Here is a 25793-nt window from a genome sequence, read left to right as displayed (position 1 = left end):
AAAATCATCTAACTTACTAATTTATGAACATAGCTTTAGCCCCTGTCAGTACAGATACCTTTTCCAGAAATGCTGCCAGTATAAATGGTGAGAGTGCATCATGACTCCCTGGTCCGTATAGGTTAGGGTAAGGATTTACAAACAGCTAGTATTTCTCCTGCGAGGAAAGTCACTAAATGTTCATTGCTGGCGAGCATATCACCAGCAGGTAACAGGGCAATGTTTAGGATGTGGTCATCTCACATCATTCTCTGTGCATTTGTTGCAAAATATGAACAATCTCAGGGCACACAGCTGACAAGCAGTTTTTATGGCTGTAAGTTCTCAGTCTTGACTGCATATGCACATCAACAGTCAACTAACATCAAAAACATTAGCTAGTGACAGGGTTAAGTATGTTTAGATAGGATTTGTTCTACTCCACTTCATGCCTGAATACAGTACTGTGTGATACTGTGCTCTTCTCCTTTGAAAGAACTAGTGTTACTGCATGCACACAATGTAAAACACTCCAAGGCTCAGACAGCTGTTCACTGGTACTTTTTATCCTCATCCCCCATTATGGAAGAAAAACCAGGCAGGTTTTGCTAATTCTGATGTATGTGTGTTTGTTTAAAGATTGGATGGACTGAGTCTTAGAGACAATAGCATTTCCATAGCTCTTCAGGTGCTAAAGTGCTAACTTCCTAATTCTAACAATGATAAAGTTAAAGTGCATTTATTCCTCCACTGTAAGATGAGGAAAGCAACCCAGTGGCATGACTGATCGAGGATTTCATTGTCAACCTTAAAAACTAGCATAATCCAGATTAAAATTCAGGGTCCTAAACTAGAGGAACAATAAAAAAAAAAAATCAAGCCTCTGATTTTTCAGTGTGGGCACCCAGAAACAAACAGTATGGTATCAGGGGTTATTCATGAAAAGACTGGTTTAAATGGCTTAACCAAACCCTCAGAAGAAATCATGTCAGAGAAAGAAACTCAGCTTTGATGACACAGTCTTTCCTTGAAAGTTCTTGCTTCATTTCCTTTGCACTGTTCTGCATTCTCAGTGAGCAGGAATATTAAAAACATCTGCTACAGTCACTATAAAACTTAGACTCATTCCCTGTTCATTATCAGCTTGTGTGCTGAATCAGACATGAACACTGTAGAAAAAACATGAATCTCACAACGCAGCTGAAAGCATATTTGATGCATATACATATTCAGAATTATCTCTGTATAAACTAGGTGGCAATTTCATAATTTGTCAGTACTTGATACTTCAGCCTTGGTGGTCTTTCAGGGTAACTTTTGTGTATACAATTTCATAACTCTTTCTTTTCCTTCTTTTCTTTTCTTTTTTTTTTTTAAGAAGATAATTAAATAAATATGTAACTGTGGCCCAGATATGATCAGCAATATGAATGAAGTGAGTCTTCACCACTGCAGCCATGTGATGTTACTCAACAGAATTAACTATAATAACTGGTACCTGAAGAAGGTTATTAGCCCATTTGGACTAGTAGCTAAAACTATGCAACGTACCGAAGCAGCAGGCTATATAGGCAAGATGCTAAGAAATACTATGAGAAATGGCTGGATTCTGGTAGGCTGTATTAAAAATTTAGGCTGAAATTCCATCTTTGTGTGATCTCATAGTTTGGATTTCCTTGTGAAAGACAAAGAATTAACAGTGAGAGCTGAAAACCTTGACCTTGTAATACCTTGGCCAAAATACTTTTATCTAAGCCAAAGGGTGATTCAAAAATTAAAGAGAGGGAAAACAGGGAAGACTAGACAACAGTGGAGACATCTCTGATATGTCTATTGCTTTCATTATATCTGAAGGGTCAAGTTGTAGGTAGCATAGCAAAATGAGATATCATAGTAGTACGCACATGCACAACACTCACAGAACATTGATAAATTTTAACATACAAGGCTCTAGACAGTATTAAGCAAAACAAGAAATGAGCATAGCAGAAGCAAAATTTGATAATTTTCTTCTATGCAGTAGTTAGTTAATAACAATTCAGCATCACCACAGATCTAGTTCTAGCAGTATATAGAATGAATACATAAATAGATAACGTATCTTAACACGTCTTAATGATTATTAATTAAATATATCATACTTAAAACTACAAAAGTAGGTGATGTAAGGACATCACTGTAATACCTTTCACATTTTCATATTTTGATTTATTTAATTTTTCATTTATCATTTTTCATTTTCAGAATATCTCTTATCACTGCACAATTAAAATTAGAAAGACTTAAGTTGACTCACTTGTCATCAATGCTATTTTGATAATATATGTGCAAAAGTTTATCCTTTATCCAGCTCACTTTCTCTGCAGCATCTTTTCCAGCCTCGGCATGAAGACAATACTTCTTGTAAAGCTGGGCAAGACCCATCATAGCTTCTTTTCTTACTCGCCACTTGAGGAGGAATAAATGAAAGGAGATAGGGAAGTGGTTTTGGTAAGTAAATTTCAAACATACAAAATACAGTAAAGATGTAGAAGAGAGAAAGACAAAATGGCCATGTTCTGACCTCCTAAGTTTAGGCATTTCAAAAGCTGAAAAATGCATTTTAGAATCTCTAAATTAGAATTTGTAAAATTAAATAAGGTGTTTCTCCTCTCTACTATGTACAGTAAGTAGTATCTCTACAGAGGAACCAGTACTCCCCTATGCTGAGCAAAGAAAAGCCTGGAGCTGGTCAGTATAAAAAAATTAAGTACAGCTTAACATTTATGTCTGATCGAGATCCTTCTTAAGTCAGGATCTGGAACACTGATATCTATTCTGAGACAGGCACCAAGCAGAGGTCGCAACTCTCTTTTGCCCAACAGCCTTATAGTTAACACACTTGTCTAGACATTGGAGACTTGGGTCTAAAGCCCAGCTTGGCTTGCCAGGCCGTGAGCTCTTAAGGCCGCTTTCCAGGAGAAGCAGGAGACACCCTTTTTGCTGAAAGCCTTGAAGACTCCACTGTATGACTCCATGCAGTAAAAAAAGCAGGATAATGCCTGACTCTGCAGCCTCCATATGTGGAGTTCCTAGGTTCTCATCCTTGCTTCTGGTGGGGGTCATATATTTTACCTGCTGGTATAAGCAGGAAATGCCTCAATATTAAACGCATGTTAACAGACATGTTCCTTAATCTCTCTTACATTGATTTGTAGAAGAAACCATACCAGAATAGATCAAGGATTCACTTAGAGAGAGAACAGTATCTTCAGCTGAATGATTCACACAGGAAGCCTCAGAAGAAACTTGTTTTTCCTCACCATCCAAGAGAAATGCATGGAATTCAGACTGCAAGAGAGACTTTCTTCCAGATCACAGCTAGATATGAACTTAGCCTTGAACTCCAAGGATTGACAAGGCTCAAAATATTTAACCCTATCAAGCACAAAGGTAGATACTATTGCTCACATTGTGTGTAATTCCGTAAATCTTATTAAACTGAGGACTTGTTTTAGTAACGCTGAGTGAGATGTTGTACATAAGTTCTTAATACTTTTTCTGAGTGACTTTTCTAAAAGGGCAAGAAAAACAAGAGCCATATTTACTGTATCCCTTCTCTTAGAAGCCTTACACCTGCCGCTTACTGCTTGCACTGGGTAAAATTCACTGCAAGGAAGCCTCGTAAATTCTGTTCTATTTTCACCATGTTATTTTCAGATAGCATGACCAAAAACATTAGTATTTAATATAGGTAAACATGACTATATGATGAAACTATCTTAACAAATATCACTGTAGACTAGAGACCCTTATCCTAAAATGTGGTCTGAAAATGGACAAAGCAAAAAAAAAAAAAAATTCTTATGGATAACATGGCTCTATGTCAGCACAACAGTCTGCTTAGACACCACTAGCTGTTGCAGTAAGGTTTAACAACACAAAAAGACGGGGAAAAAAACCAAATTGTATTACGCTACATATTTCTTAAATATTAGAAAACACAAACAACAGGACAAGATAGTAATGAATTTCATAGCGCATAGCATGACACTTCATTTTTATAAAAATAACAATTTTAGATATAAATAAATGTTATTAACTTCTCTGCAGAAATTTGCTCAGGTCCACTGCAACCTAAAGCACATTTTTAAGAAAGTTAAGGTCTGAAAGACAAACCTTTTCATGAAAGCACTAATATTTTTTCACATTCAGATATACTTTTCTAATGCACAACTATCACTTCATCGCACCTCCTACATGACACAGGAAGGACAGCAAAGCTATTGTCAGAAGACAAGGAAGGATGAGAAGAAGTGATTCTAGAAATTTAAGCCTAAAATGAAAGCTGGGTACTTAACAAGGAGAGCTATGAAAGGAAGTTTGGGTTGCTGACAGATTTCTGAATCGCTGAAACTGCTATAGATAGTAGAAGCCATGAGGATGCAGAAAGATAAGTTCCTGACAGACCACGGGAGACCGTGGACAGAATCCTCAGAGAATGCTTAGCTATACCACAGAACCAGTCCTAAAAGAGGAAATACTGATGGAAAAAAAGAATAAGGTGCTACAGAAAACTAAAGTTGAGAGAGCAGACAGCAGGGTAAGAGATGAAGGCAAATGATAATAAAGGGGAAAGGAATAATCAGACCAATAAAGACAGCTAAAATAAGTACTATTTTGATTTAGGTAACAAAAGAATTCTGATGATCTTAGACAAAGCCTTTTTTGGTTAACTAGCACAATTAAAAAAAAAATCCTTTGCCAAAGACTACAGTGCTGGATTAAAAAACTGTTATCTGAAGTTCAAAATAATCCCTTATCTGTGAGAATAGCTAATCTCTTCCTTTCCATAGAGTCAAGAATATAAAAGTCCTAAAATCTTTCTCCTTCAGCTGGTGAAAAAACACAACGTTTTTTTCTCACACAGAGAAGGAAGAGTTAAAAATAACACATTCAGGAAGATGATTAAAGACAAATAGAAGAATGGGAATCTGTTCCTTCAGTTTCTCAGTCTATAGCTTCTCACTTCAAGTTGATGATGTAAAAGTCTGTTCTCATAAATGGATAAAGTCTCTAGACCACAAGGGCTGTTTGGGGAAACAGGAACATAAGCCAACTTTCAAAAGCTGCCCTATAATTTTTGAAGTTCTAGAGGCTATTCCAACATAACAGAAATGTACCTGAACCATTTTTGCAATGCCCTTCCTGTAAACTGGCAAGAGGTTTTGCGAGAAGAATTCACTTCATGGATTAAAACCTTTTTTAAAATTTTTTTTAAATCTCCTGAAAATAACTAAATGGTCTGAGTCAGTGAAGACTCTGCAAAGACTCTAGGGACAGTGCTCCAAAGGAAAATTCCTCAGAAAAATTCTTACCAAAGACTGGATTCCAGTTTTTGGAAAACATCTGTTCACAGAGTTACTCTTCCAACTGGAACAATAAGGATGGATTTGAAAACTCTAGGTTTTTGTTTGCTTCTTTGAAATAGCTGTAATCATTGCACAAATGCCCACACAGACCAAGTTGACTTAGGACATTTTTTAAAACGGAAGTACTGTCTTCCAGCCACAAATTTTTGCCCTAAGAAAGTCAACAGTCTTCCTTTACTAATCCTGTGTCAAATAAAATATGGTCAGCAGAAAAATTAGATTGCATACACGGTGTAACAGTTTGTATGCCTTAAATTTAAGGTGCTCTAGATTTCACATTGTCTTATAAAGGAAAAAGGCAGCACTGATCTGTCAGATTAAATTAGTGTGTTAAGACAATCAGTATTTTACTTCAGCACCTGCCTGACAAATATTCTTTTTATTGTAAAATCTATACCCATTTGACACAACTACAGGCCCAATAAGAATTAGATGAAGTCAAATTGATGAAGAGACAACACAAACAAGTTTGCAGTAGATTTGTCAAAGGGGAATCTGACTACGAGAGGTACATACAGTTGGCAGAAGATCACCAAGTTCTTAAAAGCAGAAGAATAATTGTAAAATGTACTATGTCTGGGACTGAGGAAATCCTATATAGAAAATGAAGAGGCAGCTACAAGGAGGTGTCAATGTCCCTCTCCCAATTTGAAAAAAAAATCCTTAAAAGAATTAGAATGATGAAAGTTTACAACTGCCTGATATTCACTATAACACAATTTAATTATATTTACAAAAATATACTATAGTCTTAAGGCCTAGTTCAAATTGCTAAGTATTCTCTGTAGTCATTTCTAGTCAATCCTCAATTTTCATTTTTCCTCAGGATACAGTTTCATTAGAGGTACCTCCAGAGATTTTTATAATAGAAGTGTCACCTAGAGGTGAAATCATTCTTTGCTGATGAGCTTCCAAAAAGGCACCTGATCTCCCACCATGCCACCTATCATCAAACCTATGACTGATGGGGAATCATGAAATCAAACAAACATACTAGGAGCATTAACCACAATGGGTTTAAGGCTATATGAATTGAAAAACTCTGCCACTGTGAAAACAAGTATTACAGCTGTACTACTGACCTCTTGTCACAGATGGTGACATGCTAAAGGAGAACAGAGATACTATGCAGAAGATGCAGTAACAATCATTCCTTTCTGACTAGGTGAAAATCCTGGTGGGAAGTGATGGTTACACTAAAAATTTTTAGATATCATAAATGACTTATTTTGGGTTGTTTGGTTAATTACTCAAAGAAGGAGAAGGTGGTCTGAATCACTTCTGACCACCTGTGTAAGATCAAGCCCCAGGTACAACTAATTGAAGAGCCATTTTATAATTGTGAACATAATCTACTCAAAATCAGTTTTTCTGTACATATGAAGACAACATCTTTTCTTCAAAATCCATTACAGCAACATTCTCATTTAAAAAGAATTATTAAAATTATTCAAAAAGAATTAAAGGGGCTACCTACAATGGTGTGGTTTATAGAAAAGTTACCTCCTATCAAAAAGGAACAAAAAAATCAACATGGTTACACAGCAGAGTAAAGTCTGCTATTAAAACATCATCTTCCAAAAAGTATGGAACCACAACCAAAAGAGTTTGAACAGTAAAGAGTATAAACTCTGGCAAGTTGAATGTGAATTCTTGAAATCCTTGATAAAGCATGGCAATAATCTGAGAACCAAATTACTGAAGGCATACTATTTAAACACCTTTATCAAAGACTTTAGAATCAGGAAGCCTTCCCAGACTGCTTGCAGGGCCAAAAGACAACCAAGGATTCTTCTATGGAGAAATCTAAGGAGGTTTCTTAAAGTGTCATTAGAAGATGTTTTAGCACTAATCAGTAAAATGGACGGTAACGGAATCATTAAGACCAAATGACTTCTTAAGACCATCTATGACTTTTACAGAAATTCAGAGATGATGCATCAAATACAAACTGTTCTGTTATTGCGATCTGTCATGTAGTTTATGAAACCAAAGGAACAGAAAGTAGCAAAAGTGAAACTAATTTTTTAAAAAGGGGTCCAAGAGGAATGTAGTACTACACATCAGAACATGTAACTTTGAATGAGCAAAGGCGCTGAAACAAAGCAACAACAACAAAGAGAAGGCACTGAAGAAAAGTGACATTATGACAATGAGTCCTTAGAGTTTACATAGAAAGAAGTCATGTCTAACAAAAAAAATTGTTATCAGACTCACAAGAATGTCAGTAAAGTGCATGTGGATTCTAAAAAAATTCCAGTAAAGTTTCACATCAGAGGAACTTAAAATGAAAATCTTGTTGTGAAATAATTATTAACTAAAACATAGGAAACAAAGAGCAAAAATAAATGGCTGGTTTTCACAACAAAGGGAATCTATTGATGGAGTCAAAAGGGAATCTGTGCCACTTAATATATTAAAAATTATTAGAAAATGAACTGAATACTAAGTATAAAATTTGCTTATAGGAAATTTTTGAGGGTAGTCAAACCTAACATTACAATGAAGAGCTGCAGAAAAATATCACGCTGCTGAACCATTAAAAGATAAAATCAAAGAGATTCAGATTAAGGCTGGGGTTTTCGGACCTGCATTAACTCTGTATGCATAGTGTTGGGCATCTAAAATTATTCAGAGAAGATACTGAAGTCAATGTGAAAGCTCTCTGAAACTGAAAGCTCAGTACTCAGAGGTAGTGTAAAAGACAAACAGAATGTTAAAGAATAGAAAATAAATTGTTATGACAATGAATGTACACAACATGGTACACATCCTGAATACCATGGCCAAGTGTGCTCACTTTGGTTCCAATAGGATATAGAACAACCAGACAAGAATGATCAGATGTATGCAATAATTTCTGTTTACATGGAAGTTAATCAGATGATTCTGCAACTTGGAAAGCAGATGAGTGTGAAGAGATATGGTATACATATAAATAATCATAAATGGGACAGATAACAATTATTTACTATTTCACATAACACAAGAATCAGGAGATAGCCAGTGAAATTACCAGACAAGTTTAAAACAAACACATGAAGTTACTCGTTCCACACATGCATTAAATTGTATTAAATTTGAACTTACTGATGCAGATGCCATGGACACTTACAAAGTACAGACAGATTCAAGAAACAACTTGATAAATTCATAGAAGAAAGTTCCATCAAAAGCTATGATGAACATGATCAAGCAGATCTAAAAAATCCTTAGATCACAAATTTCTGGAAGCCAGAATTGACCAATGTGAGAATTACACTGGGCTACAGGGACTTTCAGTCTAAAGCTAGATGGATATTCTTATATTCTTACAATATGGCAATGTTTCTCACAAAACAATGATCTTATTTCCTTGATAACATGTATATGGGTGTCTTCATAATACGGTATATTCATTAAGATGCTCTGGTAAGGAAATTATTTTTGCCACAGCATTCTAGTTAATAGTCAACTGTAAGATTCTCTGTTTTGGTAGCGTTGTTTGTTCTGTTTTTGCTTTTACCATTTGTATTAGAAGCAGATACTACTGAAAATAAAATCTTAAAACTTACCCGTTTATCTAGCGTTCTTTCCCTTACAAAGCCAAGCAGCTGGTCATTGACTAAAGAAAGATCTCTCTTGCCTGCAGTAATAATTGTAACAATAACATCATGTCGAATGGCTTCCTCTGGGTCATGTGATCTAACCTTCAAATACTCTGTTACGATCAGAAAAAGTGGATAACTTAGCTTTCTTTGTGTAGATATGATGTCATTCAACTTCCAAATAATTGTCAGCCACACATATCATAATGATGTAATCTATTAAACATGGAACTGCTTGAAAGAAAGATCTGTTCTTCTAGCATTTTTTACATTAAATATTAAAAAAAACTTAGGTAACTTTAAAAATGTAAGAATTATAAAAGTGAATAGCTTTTTTTTCAATCATTTTTCAATAAGGAATGAAGTGAAATAAAACTGATTAGAATATACGGAAAATATTACAAAACGAGCAAGAAAAAAGACACTCTTATTCCAAAGAGCTAATAAAGTAAACAATAAATTAAAAACACTGAAAATCACTGAGGATTAACTTGCATCGAAAAAAGAACAATATTCTTAAGTAAGGCTGAAATTCAGCTCATAATTAAAATAATGCTGAACTAAAGGAAGAGACTCCATGTTTTAGAGGAGCATAGTGGCATTTTCTAAAGTCAGTGGAAGAGAGCACTAGCGAACATACTGACTATTTTTCAAAATACCACTCAGTATGCTGCATAAACACTTGCTTTGATAGGCTGAAAGTTTCATCAGGATCTGACAATACTTCAAAACTCATTCCACCACAGATAACTTCTAAAAGCTATCTTTACAAGACTCACAGTCTTAGAAAGTCCACTCAATGCCACACTCTCCTCCATCTTTCTAATAACTAGCATTTGTTTTCAGCAGAAGGCAACTACTCATTAGTTAGTCAACTTGGATTTGATACATTTTAGAACTATACTGCTATGTGTAGAAATACTTACATTCTTCCTTGCTTATTTCTTAAACTATTCTAAACCCTCATATTAGTATCTTACCGGTGAGGTCTTTTGCTAAGTCTGGATGGTTCATTAAACAGTGACTGGCAAATTTCACACTCTCTAATCTCACAGGGACATGGATATCATTGAACCTAGAGGGAGAGATGATGATGAACGTTAATTTTTAATTAGCCTTGCAAATCAAGCTTATTCTCTATGTAGTAACATATGTTGATAATAAGTCCCATTAACTATTAAAATACTTTTAGAAGGCAAAATACTACATAAGAAACATTTTGAATTTATCTCCATAACATACCTCAAACATAAAAAGTTATATACTATTTCTTGTGAAACTAAGTAAGACTAAAATGAAAGGAGGAACATGCTATCTGCAGATGAAATGTTGACCCAATGGACTTCATCCATCAACTTTTGAACATAATTCTCCATAGACTATGGAGACTATTGATCTTTATTACGTATATGAAATTATAAATATATAAATCTCCACAGAATATGTACCATTTGAAAACATTCACTTGTTTAACTATATTGAATTTTTATATTTACTAAAAAGGAAATATTCAACCAAAAGGTAAATTCCACATAAAAGAGGCAGAGTTGCAGCTATAGTTAAGCGGTATTGAATTATAGACAATGCTGTTGTATATATTTTGTGTTTTTTGCTGCATATCTGATGTTGCTATCTCTAATCTATATTCCTATATCTGACAACAGTATAGCAATCCTTCAGGCTTTTTAACTCTAGAATATAACTTACGCAACTCTCTATTTTAAAGATTTAACAAGAGAACTTGCTGTCCAAATACAGAAAGTTACATCCTCTGAAAACACAAAGAAAGACACAGTAGTATAAGGAAAATTCAGCACAAATAAAGAATGGAAGTTCAGAAGTCTGTCCCTACTTCTCTTACCGCCCAAGAAAGCACTGCCAAAGAGGACGATTTTGTGTGGCCAGATCAGAATCCTTAGAGCCAAAGAGTTTAGCCAGAAGTCGAACAACAGCCAAGCGCTCTTCTCCATCATTGCTCTAAAACACGAAGTGAAAAGGAAACTGTAAATCATTACCTGGAACATCCTAATAATAATTTCTGTTTTCCTTTTTCTTCTGTTTTTATAAGTTAGATTAAAATGTGAGTTTTAAATAACTTCTGATAATCCTCAGTCTTCCTGCATAGCTCATTAGATGAATATGACGAAAAATATACAAATGACTAATTAAGCTAACATATTACGGCCACTGATCAGATAGCTGCATTTTGAAAAATTCCTTCTCTTTCAAGCATAAGTAGCACACACCATGCTTTAAGTAATGTATATCTCTAGGAATTTCAACAGCCAAAGATCTAATTTTTGTTTTAAAACATATTTTAGCACTATTTTTTGTGTGGAATATATTAGACAGCAATTAAGATGCTCATATAAACAGACGTGTACTATTGAAACAAAAGACATTTAGAATATGATTTATTTGGATACTTGTTTTTTGATTATTTTTGTTTGCTGCCATCATACCCATTATAATACATATAGTACACAGACAATTCTTGCTCCTGTTCAGTTACAATCTCATGAAAAACTGTTATTTAATCATAAAACCCAAACAAAAAACACAAACAAAAGCAAACCCAGGATAAATGAATTATTTCCATGGATGCTATTCACCTTTTTCAAAAGGAGTCAGCTGACTTACCAGCTGATTATGACATGTCTGAGAAAATATTTAGGAATAGTTTCCTCTACTGTTAAAGCATTATTTAACCCAAGAAAATTCTGCAAGCTAATCTTGAAGTTTGGCACTCTTGCATTTCATGAGATAAACCAGCCACAGTCTAACTACTTAATAAATTTCGGTGAAATCCAAAGATGAAGTATGTGTAACATTTACATTAGATCATAAATATTTATCATCATAAAGGCTACATATTTTGTATGCATGCATAATATAATTTGCAAACACAGAGAGTACATGATTGTATACAGCTTTTCAGTATCCCTGTTTAAAATTATGTTTATTTTTAAAACAAAATGATAAGTACAAAAGTTCTCTCAGTCCAGTAAAATACTTATTAAATCTACAGATCTATACTCTTTAATATTCATTTGAATTTTATTGCTTGTCTAAAGCTACATTGTAACCTACCTTAAGTTTGAATTCAAGCTGTGGCATGACAGACAGCAATAAGTGAGGGTCTATGGCAAAAAGCTCTTGTATCAAGTCAAATACATGTTCTGATAAGTCGCTTACTGAAGATTTTCCCAGTACCAGAACCTGGTTAAAAAACTAGAACGCACACATTATTATTTAGCAGATTTGCCTTAAACAAAATATGATTTATAGTTTAATTATAACAGAAGGTACTCAACACACATTTTTCATTAGATCAAAAAATTTCACCCCTACAGTTTTGGCTCAAGCAAGTCAAAAACAAATATCCTTTATAATTCAGTTCTATTACTTCCATCGGGACCAATTAATTCATGATAAATTGATAATTTAAAATAGCAATGAAACTCATCTACTCCATTCCCCCCTCTCCAAGCAAGATTAACAGGTAATAAAAAACCTGTTCATTTAAAATGCATAATCATGCATTTTGAAGTCGAGGACAATTTTTAGGGTCTTATTTTTAGTTTTCTTAAAATTCAAAGCAATCCAAATTGAAGATCATTATGTGCTAAAAAACAAGCTTCTCTACTTTTACTCAATTTTGAAGAATGGCACCTATTTATAATAGGTCTTGTGATATTGGATAGTAATGTACTAAGTATAAGGTGCTTAGTGATCTATCAGAGAAAAACAGAGTAACCTAAAGTATGAATCATTTCTCCTGTATTTGTAAAATTTTAATATGCATAATATACTCCCTATTAGATACTGGGGATTTAATAATATTATCTGAGCAGTGCAAATGCTACCCAGCTATTTTACACTTGAATAAGAATGTAAGAAGAACAATATTAATTAACTCAAAGGTCGCTATATCCACTATCCTGTTCCCAGCTATGACTAATTACAAAAGCTTAAAGAAATATGGGAATTGGAAAGTGGTACTTGTTAGTGAAACTCCCTGATCTTTTAAATAATTACTGATTAATCTTTCATGAATTTGTCCAATTTCCCTCTTAACCTACTTTGACTTTTAAGAATACTACTGGCTTCAGCACTGAAGGAAGACAACAGACTGAAACAGCCTACATTCTCCACAAAACTGTAGTAGCTGTGTATTCTAATAGCTAGAGCATATTACTGACATTCAACAGAAGGAACGACAGTAGAAGGAAGCCTTTTAAGAAACAGAATTATTTCAGGCTGAGTAAACAAGTTCAGGCCAGACAAAGTCTAGTAAAGAGCTGAGGGTCTGAAATGTTTCATCCTAAAGCTAGGATAAAACAAAGATGACTGGTTGCTGGACATACGAAGCACTAACAATTCATTTTGTTGCAATAGGATTTTTTGGTGCTCAGTAATGCTGAAAGACAGGTAATCTATATTCCCAGCCTAGATTTAGATGCTTAGCTTTAGACCAAGGTATATAAAAATTAATTTTCTCTTTAGTTATTTGAAACACCTTGCATATTTCTTCAACAAGTAAGTTAGGAATATCCTATTTGGAAAATTATATTCTTGTAGTTGCATTAAAAATGTCAATTTTATAAATATTATTCGTTCAAATAAACAAGCAAACCTGCACTAACTCAAGAGAGTAAGAAGAACACAGTAGTTAGCATGAATGAATCAATTTACGTACATTGGCAATACATGGTTCAATGGTCTGGACTGTCCTTTTCAGCAGGACTTTTGCAAGATCAAATGCTTGTTTATTAAGGTTCTGAAATAAAGAAAAAAAATTAAATTTTAAAGGGCTACAACCTACTCCAGATGACTTTACTTCTCTCTCCCAAACTTAGAGCACATTTTTGGAAAGGTATGTTGTACCACAAACCTATTTGTTCTCAAAGCTATCAAAGTTCATTTACGTTAATTACACAACTGCAGACTTATGAAAATCTTAAAACTAGTTTTTCACAACTTAAAAAAAAATCTACACCAGCCACATCACTTCTCACACATTCTTCTAAGACTTCATCATTTTGATTGTTACCTTTATTGATTAATATAATAATTGATTAATATAATAATAATAATACTAAAAAAAAGTTTTCACTTAAAAAAATAAAGATTTTGAAGAAAAATTGCCATACCTTCGTATTTTGGTAATTAACATGCACCAAATTTGCCATACTGTTGAAAAATGAATTAGTATAACTTATTATACATATTATTTAAAGATGATTTTTTTTCCCTCACATACTCATCAAAGGTACCCTCTGAGACAGCCCATGAAAAACACCTAAACTTCAGGTACAGTTAGCTGTAAGTAAATGTCTGATTGCACCATAACAAATCTCTACACTGCTTTCATTCCTCTCAAGCAAGACAAGGAATGCAAGAGCACATCTGAAAAATGTGGCTGTCCAAATCTTCACAACATCCAATATATAGTATCTCATCTCATCTAGGGATTACTGCAGCTTGAAGAAAAAAACGGAGGGCAGATTAGATGATTGCCTTGAAATTACAAACTACTGCAGAAAAAATACAGGTAAAACCTAAGGATGACTGATTCTCGGAAAGCCAGTATTCAGCAAGTCTACACTGGGAATGACTTTCCCATGTTCTTCTAGCTGATGAGCTGACAACTAGAAAGATAGCTCTCATCAGCTGATAGTAAAGAGAAACAAAGGGCCAAAGCCTTGAACGAAGAACTCCCTAGTCACAACAGGACTAAATTGATATCTCATGATATCGCATAGGCAGATATGTATAACCTCTTTTCAAATTCTTACTGCCATAGAACGGAAAACAATTTTTTTCCAAACTGGACCACGATTAGAATCTTGGTGGCAGGTATGTCCATACTGAAATAAAGGACTGCCAACCTCACTGTTCATATAGGAAAAGGATTGATTGAAGTTTTTTTTTTTCCACAGCAGATTTCCTTCTACATTTCTTATCTATCCAGTGTCTTCAGCAAGAAAGTGCAAAAATGTTGGCTCCAGCTGTAGAATCCAGTTGTTCTGCAAGACCAGGTCCAGTACAATTAACATGGTGCTGGACTGTTTTATACATAGGCTCACCAGAGCTGAAAATCTGTATAAATAAATAAATAAATACTCATTCTGTTAGGCAGAATATAAAGCCTTGAAAGTTTGGACTGGTCATGAAGTAAAGGATGCAGAAGAAAGCACTGATTTTAAATACACAAAATATATGTTTTTAAAAAATAACCTTGACAGAGCGTGGAAAAAAAAATTCACTAATAGACTGAATGAAAGCATAGTTTTAAAGTTAATAAAAAGAACTACAGCCTGATGTCATGGGTCTTCTGAGCAAGATATGACATGCCATACTGCTATTCAAAACCTACGCTTACCAGAGGAGATCCACATTAGCACACACAGAGAGATGAACAATGTATAGCAAAGCTACTTTACTGATAAGAGAAAAGTACAAATGAATATAATTTAGATGCTGACGTAGACTATACTTCATGCTTAGGTACTGGTATATTTATCTTTTTTTTCATTGCAGTATTGTCTCATATAATGCAAGAGAGTTTAGAAATCTAAAATGGAACAGAATACAGTATCCAAAACATGTATTTCAGCCCCTTTACAAAGACAGAACTTCCATTAAATATAATAATCTAGCCACACTGATATCTTTATTATGTAATAACAGATGATGGTTACTATTCAATTATTTTGCATGGATGTAGAAGTATTATTATTATTATTATATATCCTATACAAGAAAACAAACTACGCTTTTCATGCTATATTGCTTCTGATTTACATACCTAAGGACAATTGATATAATCACAGAATTTCCTAGGACATCTGTGCACGAAAGCAGAACATAATTACTGCAGTCAAACTCTGCCATGCAGAGAAGACAAAAGAACTTTCTGATACTTTTAAAACTACCACATGAAGCAGTAGCTGTTACAGAAGCTGTTACTGTTACAAGAAACAAAAAAGTCAAAACAGAGGCCAAATACTGAGCAAAGCATGCTATGGAGCACAGACTATAGAGTATTACTTGTTCAGTCAGGATGGCCAAGAATCAGTGAAGACTGGCCACCACTGGTCTAAAAGATATTTTAAAATGGAGTACATCCCAATGTATTTGTCAGTTTTTCTTAAGGAAATATTCATACTAATTTCACACAGCAACCGGAAAAAAATTAATCTGCAGTCCTAGAAAAACCAAAATTAGCTTTAAAGGAATCGTAAGTGGAAGCAGTTACATCCCCTCCTCACTGTGATTGATTAAGGACAGAATTAAGGTTATATACCTAAGTTATCAATTTCCATATCTGAACATGTTTGAATTCATACTAAACAGGCTCCGAACTTCCCGAGTAATTAGTATTTATTTCAAGAATAATTTTTAACATCTGTAAAATATTATTCTGTCAAGTTTACCTTCCCTCTTATCAGAGCCTTACTTGAGAATTCCCTTCATTAGGCAAAATTATATTATTAAACTAACAGTAGTTTGCTGACACCAAGTAGTCACAACACACTGTCCAGTCATACAAGGTTTACCAGGTCTCTGCATCCACAGACCAGTGCCCACCATTGTTCACAGCATCACCCAGCACCTGACACACATCTACACTCCTGAGCTCTACTGCCTATATCCTGCCTAGAAACAATTTACGAAGAATAGCAGATTTTTAAAAGGACTCTTTTCTATTGTTCTGAATAAAAGAGGCCTCCCCTCCTGTTAACAATTTTAATAGGCCATCATCTTGTTGCTGTCAATAAAAAGGAACTGATACAATGGTATTTCCATCTCACGGTCACTCAGAGAAGAATGTGGAGCATTAAAGGCAACCCCAACCGAACTAAAAAAACTATTACACTTTAGGTAATAGTTAGGTTTATAAGGAGAAAAGTTTAAAGGAGAAAGGCACTGGGAAAAAAAAAAAAAAACCTAGGGATATGGAGGGGAGCCTAACCGGCAAGCTGCCACAGAAGACTCAGTTCGTGTTGGTGAAGTCATGCTTTTTTAAAGGTAATCAAAATACTTCACACCTTTGCAATAAAAACAAACTCAGAATGCTTTCTTATCAGAATACTAAATTTGCTTGGAGATACTTAGTTTCTGTATGAGTACACAGTTCCCAAGGTGGTAAGTAGATGGAATCTCTTGATACTGAGTAATCCAGATACAGATAAGGATTAGCACCAAGTAATTCTCAAAGTGAATTTTCATCCTACTCTTACAAGGCTGGAAAAAACTGCAGTTATGATGGTCTCCAGTGTGTGAAGAGAAAAGCAACAAGCAAACTTCAACAAAAATGACTGTTTTAAAAGTATATTGATATCATATTTTACTTTGCAGACCTTGTGTGCAGGAATGAGGTTAATCAGAATGGAGTCCAGCAGCTCCTGAGTTACTCCATCGCCTTCCATGATGATAGAACTCATCAAATCTAGCATATGCATTTGTACCTTCTGGTTGTGACTATTACTAAGAAGATAAAGAAAATGCTCATTAATAAATTTTCAGACACTAACAAATACCAACAACACTTTTAAGAACAAAAGAATGAATACCTAACACTGTTCAGCTTGCACTCACCCATATTCTGCACATCTAAAAACTCAAACCACTTTGACTGACTGTTCTCAGTTACATAAAGCTTCAAAGACCTAGAGCACACTAGCTTTACTTTAAGAAGAGGAACAAAATGAGCAAACAAGGAACCAGCCATGGGAACACCACTGTAGATATGTGAGTCAGAATGAAGTATAACTTCCTAATGTAGACAACGAATTTATTAAAATCAGTAATAGTCTACTCTTAGAAACACACCCTTCTATAGTGTGAATAATATGCCTTCATTTGCTTTCCTTAAATCTCCTCGTTAGAAGACTTGTTCTGTTCAGATCTATACATTTGTATACTAGGCAACGATTCAGCCTACCCCCAAAACTGACAATATTTTGACAGTTTAATATAATTGAAGTAATTCAACTTACTTGATAACTGAAAAAAGAGTCCTAAAAAGCTGAATAAAAATTTCATTGCAATCTTCCAACTCAAAGCAGATGTTGTAAGATTTAACCCAAGCTAAATTCTAAAACAAAAATGGGATATTCAAATTACGGAATTACAACTTTGCATTAAGTCACATAAATATGATTATGCTAATTAAAATGTTGTATTTAAAGAAAAATACTATATAATAGATTGTAAACCCTCTGGGAAGAGAGACTGCATATCTGCTTTGCATGTATACAGCTCTTGACACAAAGGGGCTTTGTAATATACATTTAGATGAAAACAAAAGAATAACTCGATTTCGTATGTACAAAAGCAGATCGACAGAATCTGTTACTATAATAAGGCCATACCTCTAGACTCTTATCTTCCTCATGCTATGAAATGCTGTAGTTTGAAAAATTAATAAAATGCTTATAAATGAGATTTTCTGCATGCATGCTGATAAAAATCAAACTTTTTGTCAAGAATGGGTTTTTCTAATATTTTTAAACCAAAATCTTATATTCCTTCCCCTGTGATCAATATAAGCACATTTGCATTTTAATCAGCATTTGAAATTCTCTCCTGACAAGGTAATAAAACCTAAAGGGTGCATGATACAAAAAAATGAATACATAAAATTGTAAGAGAAAGGCTAAATGTTAATAAAAATCAATCATTTTAACATGTCCTCAACTATAGGCAGCAGAGACTTATTAAAAGCTAACTGAATTATAACAGCTACAATTGAACTTTAACTTGTTTGGCGTAATTTACAGAATAAAAGAAAATTTCCAGGCATATTGCCACATACAAAGAAAGACTGATTACACTTCTTAGGTTCACAGAGCAAATACCATCTATTGAAAGTTACAGTATGTTACCTCTAACAAGTAAAAGTATCTGTTAAATTGAGGGCTCTTCGTGTCCTCCAAGCCTTTTAATTGTCTTGTAATAAACAAGAATATGTCCTGTTAAACAAAAATGACAGAGTGTTTACAAACTTGATTCACCAGAGTATACAAATACAATCCTTTATTAACAACACCTATCCACTTTTCCAAACTAATGAAATTAAAATGCTAAATTGTCTTTCATAGGCACTGACAGAAATCAGTCAGCAACACAGATATTGCTAGGTCTAGCATTCCTTTATAGAAACAACCTTGAAGTACCATATTGACTCACAGGACTAAAGGAAAACCTCTACTAAAACTGAACACCACTATAAATGTAAGTAAAAAAAGATTTTTCATTATTTTTTTTTAAGCACAACAAGAGAATGAGTTATGAAGAAGGTCTTTATTTTCTAAAGTATTTTACCTTAAGTTTGTCATGTGAAGTATATGGAGCTTCAGGAGCATAGATTCGAAAGATATCAGCCAAACAACATGCTACAAGAAGGCGCACATCTTTATTGGGATTCCTGAGGAAGAATTCAGATGCAAGGTGCAAGGCTAATGGGAGATACTGCTGTTTCTCATCCTCTGAGTCCTGGTCCATATCCATGAAGGTTTTTACCACCATCTGAAAAATAATGAAAAAAAAATTCGAATGCATCCGGTTTTCATTCTTAATTACTAAACAATACTTTTTAAAAGGATATAATACTAGCAAAACCTGTTCCACTGCATAATTACAGTGTTGCAATTTTTTTGTTACGACAAACAACTGAAAAGGATTAACCTGATATTTAAAGGCTTATTGCACCTGATATTTGAAATTCAGACACTGAATAGTGCTTTGCAGCCCTACATATTTTTCCGGTCTTAACCTGAGGTGAAGCACAAAAATTGCTACACACTGATGAGGTTGGACATGGTAGCACTCCTGCATCAAAGCAGTCCACATCAAAGTGCAGACTTGCGTCAGTGTGGACAGTCTGAGGGGCTGCAACCCATCACAGCCACCTGAGCTAACATACAGGTTGCAAGTATAATGCAGCTGCTACATTAGCTGTACTGGGGGGAGCCTAAGCGGGCAGTCTTACGCTCTGCCTATACCAACACACAGAGCTCAAGAATTGCTTTACATACGCACAATCCTTTTATCTGGTTTAAATGGACCAGATACTGGACAACACTTTCATCCCTTATGAGAAATATCTCTGACTCTGCAGATCTATCTTTTCTGCATGCTCAAAACTGCATCTATACCCTTATCTATATAATGAACAAAATCAACTGTACATTGTTTCCTTGCTCCTTCTAGCACAGCAAAAAGCTATTCCTGTGAAGTGCCACCATGTTTATTTTTAATTATGTTTTAATTAACAGGGGTTGTACAATCTTAACATAATGATTTGGCAAAACTGTAAGTGAAAACTTAGTTTGAAGAAATAGAAGTTGCAGGTTTAACTTTTGGAACAGGGGTCGTGCAGGGACTACGACGACTCCTAGAATGTTAGCGCAGAACTCGGAGTTGTGCCACAGAGTTTCAGTATGACCTTGGTCAAGCCAGTCTGTGGGTCCCATTTCTCCACATCACTCGAGTATCCTTAGAGTTAAAATTGTGAAGGACAGATATTACGTACCAATAAGACTTAGTATACATACACACATCAAGGAGGAATACAAGAAAAAACAGATTGATAGGTCTTGACAGGGCAAATTTGGCCTGCAGAATATTAATAGTGAAACACAACAAGAGACTGAGCTTACACAGCTGATAAACACATTTCTCATGCTTACTATAAATTTTTTGTTACTATGTCACTCAAATGATAATGAGATTGCTCCTCCGTTATTAAGCATGCCACTGCTTCCGACATGAAAACATTGTCTTTCAGCTTTACTTCCTCCCCGACTTTTGGAACCCAATTTTGAATACAGCAAATCTTATAAATGAAAATAAATGTTTGACAGCAACTGTTCCTGTACTGTATTACTTAAAACTCCTCCTCAATTTCTATAAATGCACATCTCCTCATCAAGAAACTTATAGCAAGGCCAAGATCAAGGTTTGGGGGGGGTGTCAAAAAAGAACTTAACAGCCAATGCCCATAAAAATCCACATGCTACCTGCATTGGCTTGTTTCCCTAAAAACATTCTGTAACTACAGCTAGAAGCATTAGTTGAAAGGACAAAAACAAAACTCCTATGAAACTTGTTTTCATATCTTTCTACTGACAGCACAGGTCTCTGTGACAGTGTCACAGATCAGCTGTCCTTCCTAGACACCATAATAATAATAATAATAAAAGGTAACAGTCTTCAAAACCATAACAGATTCTTTCAATACGGAAGGTAAAAACTGTTCTTTGTGTCCACTGGGGACAGGAGAAGAAATAACAGCCTTTACTTGCAGCACAGGAGAGTCTGAGTTACACATGAGGAAAAATTTAGCAGTAACGACTGTTAAGCATTGACTCAGATAACCATTCCTGAAGGCTTTAAGAACAGGGTAAAAAGAACTAAAAGATCTGTGGATCCTACCCTGAAGACTGATGATAGCCGGACAAGTTTAGGGGGTATAGATATAGCGTAAAATTCCTTCCAGTCTTACTTTTTATTAATTTTAGATAATCAATCAATTAGATAATTTTAGATAATCAATCTTTTGATCTTCCCCATAAGCCTCTCTCTCTCCTTGTACTTACCATAAGCTTCATAATCAGACTATCTTCCTTGATTCGGATCTCTCTTCAGGTTCTCGTATTCATGCTATGCACAAATCTTGCATATTCTTTCTTCATAACTTCATTACACTATATTTCTCCTCATTCACAGATTCAGTTCAGCACTAGTATCTAAGCAGAACCCTACTACACAGATAGCTGCTCGACCTGCAGTTTTGATCTTATCGACTCTCTCTCTCTGTGCCTTTGGTGGCTTTTCCCTCTCTGACACATCAAACAGACCAGGAAAGTCAGCGTGGTGCCATGAAGACAAAAACAACTCTCTCATTTCTTACCAAAACATCAGGATATTCTGAGATCAGATTAATGAAATTAGCCTTCAGCACTGTCTTATCTGTTTGAAAACACAACATCCTTATGCATTTTCCTATGGTGCTCTTATATTTGGAAGGAACTTCCGGCAAACATCCACAAAAACTCATTCTATTTTCCTGCAAAGCAGTCCTTGATATTTCTCTTCTATTATAAAACAACTCTTGGACAGTAATTGGGCCATTGGCAAGCTGCAACCAGTGTTTAACATACTGATCTATATTTTCTTCACTGTTTCTTTTTAGTCCCGTATCTGCTTGTATTAATGTGCTGTCTTTTGTTTTATACTAGACTACAACCTCTTTGGTGCACGACGTTCTGTTCAACGCGTGCACAAAATCAAGTAGAATAGTGTCTTTACCTAGGATCCTAAATATTAAAATGATACAAATAAATAATATGATGTGTGGGGTATATAAAATACACAGTACTATAAAAATAATACAAATAATGAGAATAATATGTAAACAAGCTGTACAGTGCTATATTATGGCAAGAGTCATTATGTAAATTCTTGCTAATGGTATGACATGTAAGATACAGGAAAAGGGGAATTTATTTTTTAAGAGACTTGTATTTAATACATTCTGTATGACACAGTCCAACAAAATACTTCAATGCATTATTGAATATATGCATTTAACTATAATAATCCAACAGGAAAAAACCCACATCCTGAGAGTACTCCCCATAGCTAAGCACTGATCTCTATAGGCTGGCATTGATTAAGGTATTACAGAACAGAATTACTTCCAAAGTCCTACTAATCTACATATGAGAGTTATTGTTGAAATAGAAAAAAAGTTCAGACGTTGAATACAATATATGCTTGTCACTTACGCATATGCTAGAAAGTCAAGAACCCACTCAAAACTTTACAGATTGGCCCTCCTGCCCTTTAGCACAACTAAAAAATTAGTTCTCAAGCAACAATCAGGAGGGCAACTTGAATCTTTAGAAGTACAAAATATTGTATACCTGATGGAGTCACTTATCTGTAATAGAATCATATGCACTATCCTTGAGTACAACACACTGATCACCAGGGCCATGATTTTCTGGGATACTTTTGCCTTTCTCTCTGTAGCTATCCGTTATCTTTTGTTTTCTCAAGACAGGAGAAAGTTCCTGAGACAGGAACTACCTTCCCTTCCTTCCCCCACATTTATCCCATGTCTAATAAAAGCCTTGGTCTAGGACTATGGTTCCCAAATGCTTCCATAATACAAAGAAATAAAATGACACCAGGTTCCTGGTGTCATAAAATGACACCACCAACAGAGGTTCCTTTCAGTTCCTTTTTGTGTTAAGGTCTGACAAAAAACGTTGCTTTTTATAACCTGGGATGGGTATTACTTGACATATGCAAAATCGACAGAACTATCAACATACAAAGTTGAGCGTACTTATGTAGCTCTAAACAAAAAATTGTCTTGAACCATGTGTGCAGAGCCTGGCAGTGCGAAATTTTGGTCTGACCATTAGAATTTTGAGGAACTATGGCAAAAATATCAATAATGCAAATTTCTAGAATAGTGTTGTAGCACTCATTTTTAGAAGGTAACTGAAGTACCAACCTGTAATTACTCAATGTTAATTTATTTAATAGAGATGCATTAAATCAAAAGCAGCATAAAATGAATCTTAATCTTAAATCTTAATCCTGTGACTACAGATAACAGGTAACTATGTCTCGTCAGCTCAGTTTTGCCCCAGAAGCACCTAATTCTCTCCACTGACTATAAGAGAAGCTTAGTGTGACAAGATGCCTGAAACTAAGTGAGATGAACTCTACCTGAAGCATCTTCCGAGACTGCCAGCCTTTCAATTTTATTGACGTTCTAATATATATACACCAGATGGTTCCTGAACTGCACACACCTCACATACAGTTCATATGTGGCCCTTTTTCACAGGCAGTAAATGAGGATGGTAGCATGCCCCTGTGTGACTGAAGCTGCATATGGTTGCTGCACTATGCTCCAGATGGGAATACCAAGTTTTGCTGTTCGGTTCCTGGTTTATGGTTAGTGACCATACAGATTTAGGTGCATGGTTTGCAGGATCATGAAGTTCAGCTACCATTGAGTTCTACTGATGATTCCAGTATTAGAGGGAGCAGAACTGCATAAACACAGTGAAAGGACACAATAATCCCTACAGTTAGAGAAAAGACTCAAAACAGGGCTTGCACAGAAGAAGCAGGCAGACCTAGGAGAGTCTCACTGCAGCCGGCAAGGCAAGCAAACTCCCAGCTAGTCCCAGCACAGGCAAGATGTGTGCAGGTTGCATTACTTTTACTGTTTTTGCACACCTTATTCATAGTATTCCAAAGAAGTAACATATAAACCCCCAGCTTGAAAAAGGCAGCTAAAACTTCACTGTATAATCATTGAATGAAGAAATTTAACAATTAAGAGAGTATTACAGCATTTAGTGTTATAGGAATAATTAGAAGTAAACTTCAGTATTAAGCTTAAATACAAAGTAAAGATATTTGGAATTAAAACTTCTGAAATTGATGTGAGCCTAGCTCGCTCCTCAGGAGCGTGGCTGTCGCAGGCCAAAAAGCCACACAAAGGTTGGAATCAAAGTCCACCCAAAGGCTTCAATTTTCAATTTTGTCATCGGAGCCTTTTTTTTCCCCTTACACAATTTAAGCAAAATTATGGGTGGTCCCTGCCATTAGCTATTTTATAATAAAAAGTGCTCCTTAACTAAGACCTAACTGTAAAATGTCATAAAATCCACACATGCAGATCTGGAAAAAAGTTCTTCTCAACAGGAACAAAAGCAGAATTAATATTGCAGATTTAGGATGAGACAGTCTTGGTCTACCTCAGATTAAGTCCTACGTATCAACAGGAAGGACTTTAAAACAAAATACACAGGAAAACAGTTCCCCCCCACCCCCCCCACCCCCCCCCCCCGGCTATTTTAAAGAATAAGTCATTGTTTAACAAGAATACTTTAATATTATTAAAGAAATATTACTAGGAATTGTATCATTGTGGGAAACTTATTTCCACCTTTAGATGGGAAAAAATGTAATTCAAAATGATAAGCAACAGTCATTTCTGGATATTATGGCTTACAAATTTAGTCTCTGCTGTCTCCGAGCTCACGAGTGGTAACATTAACTGCAGACGTGGTTTGCTAAATAGAGAGTACCTAAATTCAAAAAGCTTTCCATAGAAGATATCACTGAATCTAACAATCATAAGTTGACCTAGTGGAAACAGAATAGACACACAAACTAAACTACATTTATCATAATGAGCAGACAAACATGAAAATTACTGTGTACTGAATAGAAACAAAACTAAAAGATCTCAAAACATTCAGATCAGGAGGATCAGATAGTTTCTATTTCAGATTTTTTAAATAACCGACAAATAAAATCACAAGCTTAGCAACAAGGTCTTTTTTTTAATAAATCAAATAGGAAAGATACCAAATGGCCAGAAAATAGTAAACATGAAATTAATAATCAAGAAGGAAAGGTGATCCAGCAACTTATCCAATGAGCTGACATCAACACAATTTCATAGTACAGATCTCATTTTGAAAAGCTAAATAAACACAGAAGTTAAAGAAAACAGGGTAGCACATAAAAGAGAATTACCAAGGGACTTTGCTAACCTGATAAACTTTCTTTGATAAGATAATCAATCTTCTAGACAAGGAAGAACATGATAGGCAATTTGTCTGAGCTTCACGAAAAATACCACACTGAACCACATGAAAATTAAGGAAGCTGGAGATGGAGTTTAGTCCAAAATTGTCATTTCTCCTTAGCCACTTTCTAAGGATTACACTGAAAGGATCTATTTGCCTTCAATGAATTTATTAGCAGG

At 34.9% G+C, this 25793-nt stretch overlaps 1 protein-coding gene across 3 annotated transcripts in view; it reads right to left on the bottom strand.

The window, feature by feature from the left end:
• PDS5A (PDS5 cohesin associated factor A) overlaps positions 1–25793 on the bottom strand; it is an 81783-nt gene that overhangs the window by 30068 nt on the left and 25922 nt on the right. For all 3 annotated transcript variants that reach the window (XM_064511262.1, XM_064511263.1, XM_064511264.1), the window contains exons 3-12: positions 19310–19513; positions 18871–18957; positions 17983–18080; positions 17344–17470; positions 13677–13757; positions 12068–12208; positions 10839–10954; positions 9958–10052; positions 8945–9090; positions 2276–2427 (exon numbers count right to left, since the gene is read on the bottom strand). In XM_064511262.1, coding sequence (XP_064367332.1) covers positions 2276–2427; positions 8945–9090; positions 9958–10052; positions 10839–10954; positions 12068–12208; positions 13677–13757; positions 17344–17470; positions 17983–18080; positions 18871–18957; positions 19310–19513 — 1247 coding nt within the window. The remainder of the gene's footprint in view (positions 1–2275; positions 2428–8944; positions 9091–9957; positions 10053–10838; positions 10955–12067; positions 12209–13676; positions 13758–17343; positions 17471–17982; positions 18081–18870; positions 18958–19309; positions 19514–25793) is intronic.

The sequence above is a fragment of the Dromaius novaehollandiae genome, chromosome 4 (genome assembly GCF_036370855.1).
Source record: "Dromaius novaehollandiae isolate bDroNov1 chromosome 4, bDroNov1.hap1, whole genome shotgun sequence".
In the NCBI taxonomy this organism is placed as follows: domain Eukaryota; kingdom Metazoa; phylum Chordata; class Aves; order Casuariiformes; family Dromaiidae; genus Dromaius; species Dromaius novaehollandiae.
This window is presented reverse-complemented; position numbering and strand designations above follow the sequence as displayed.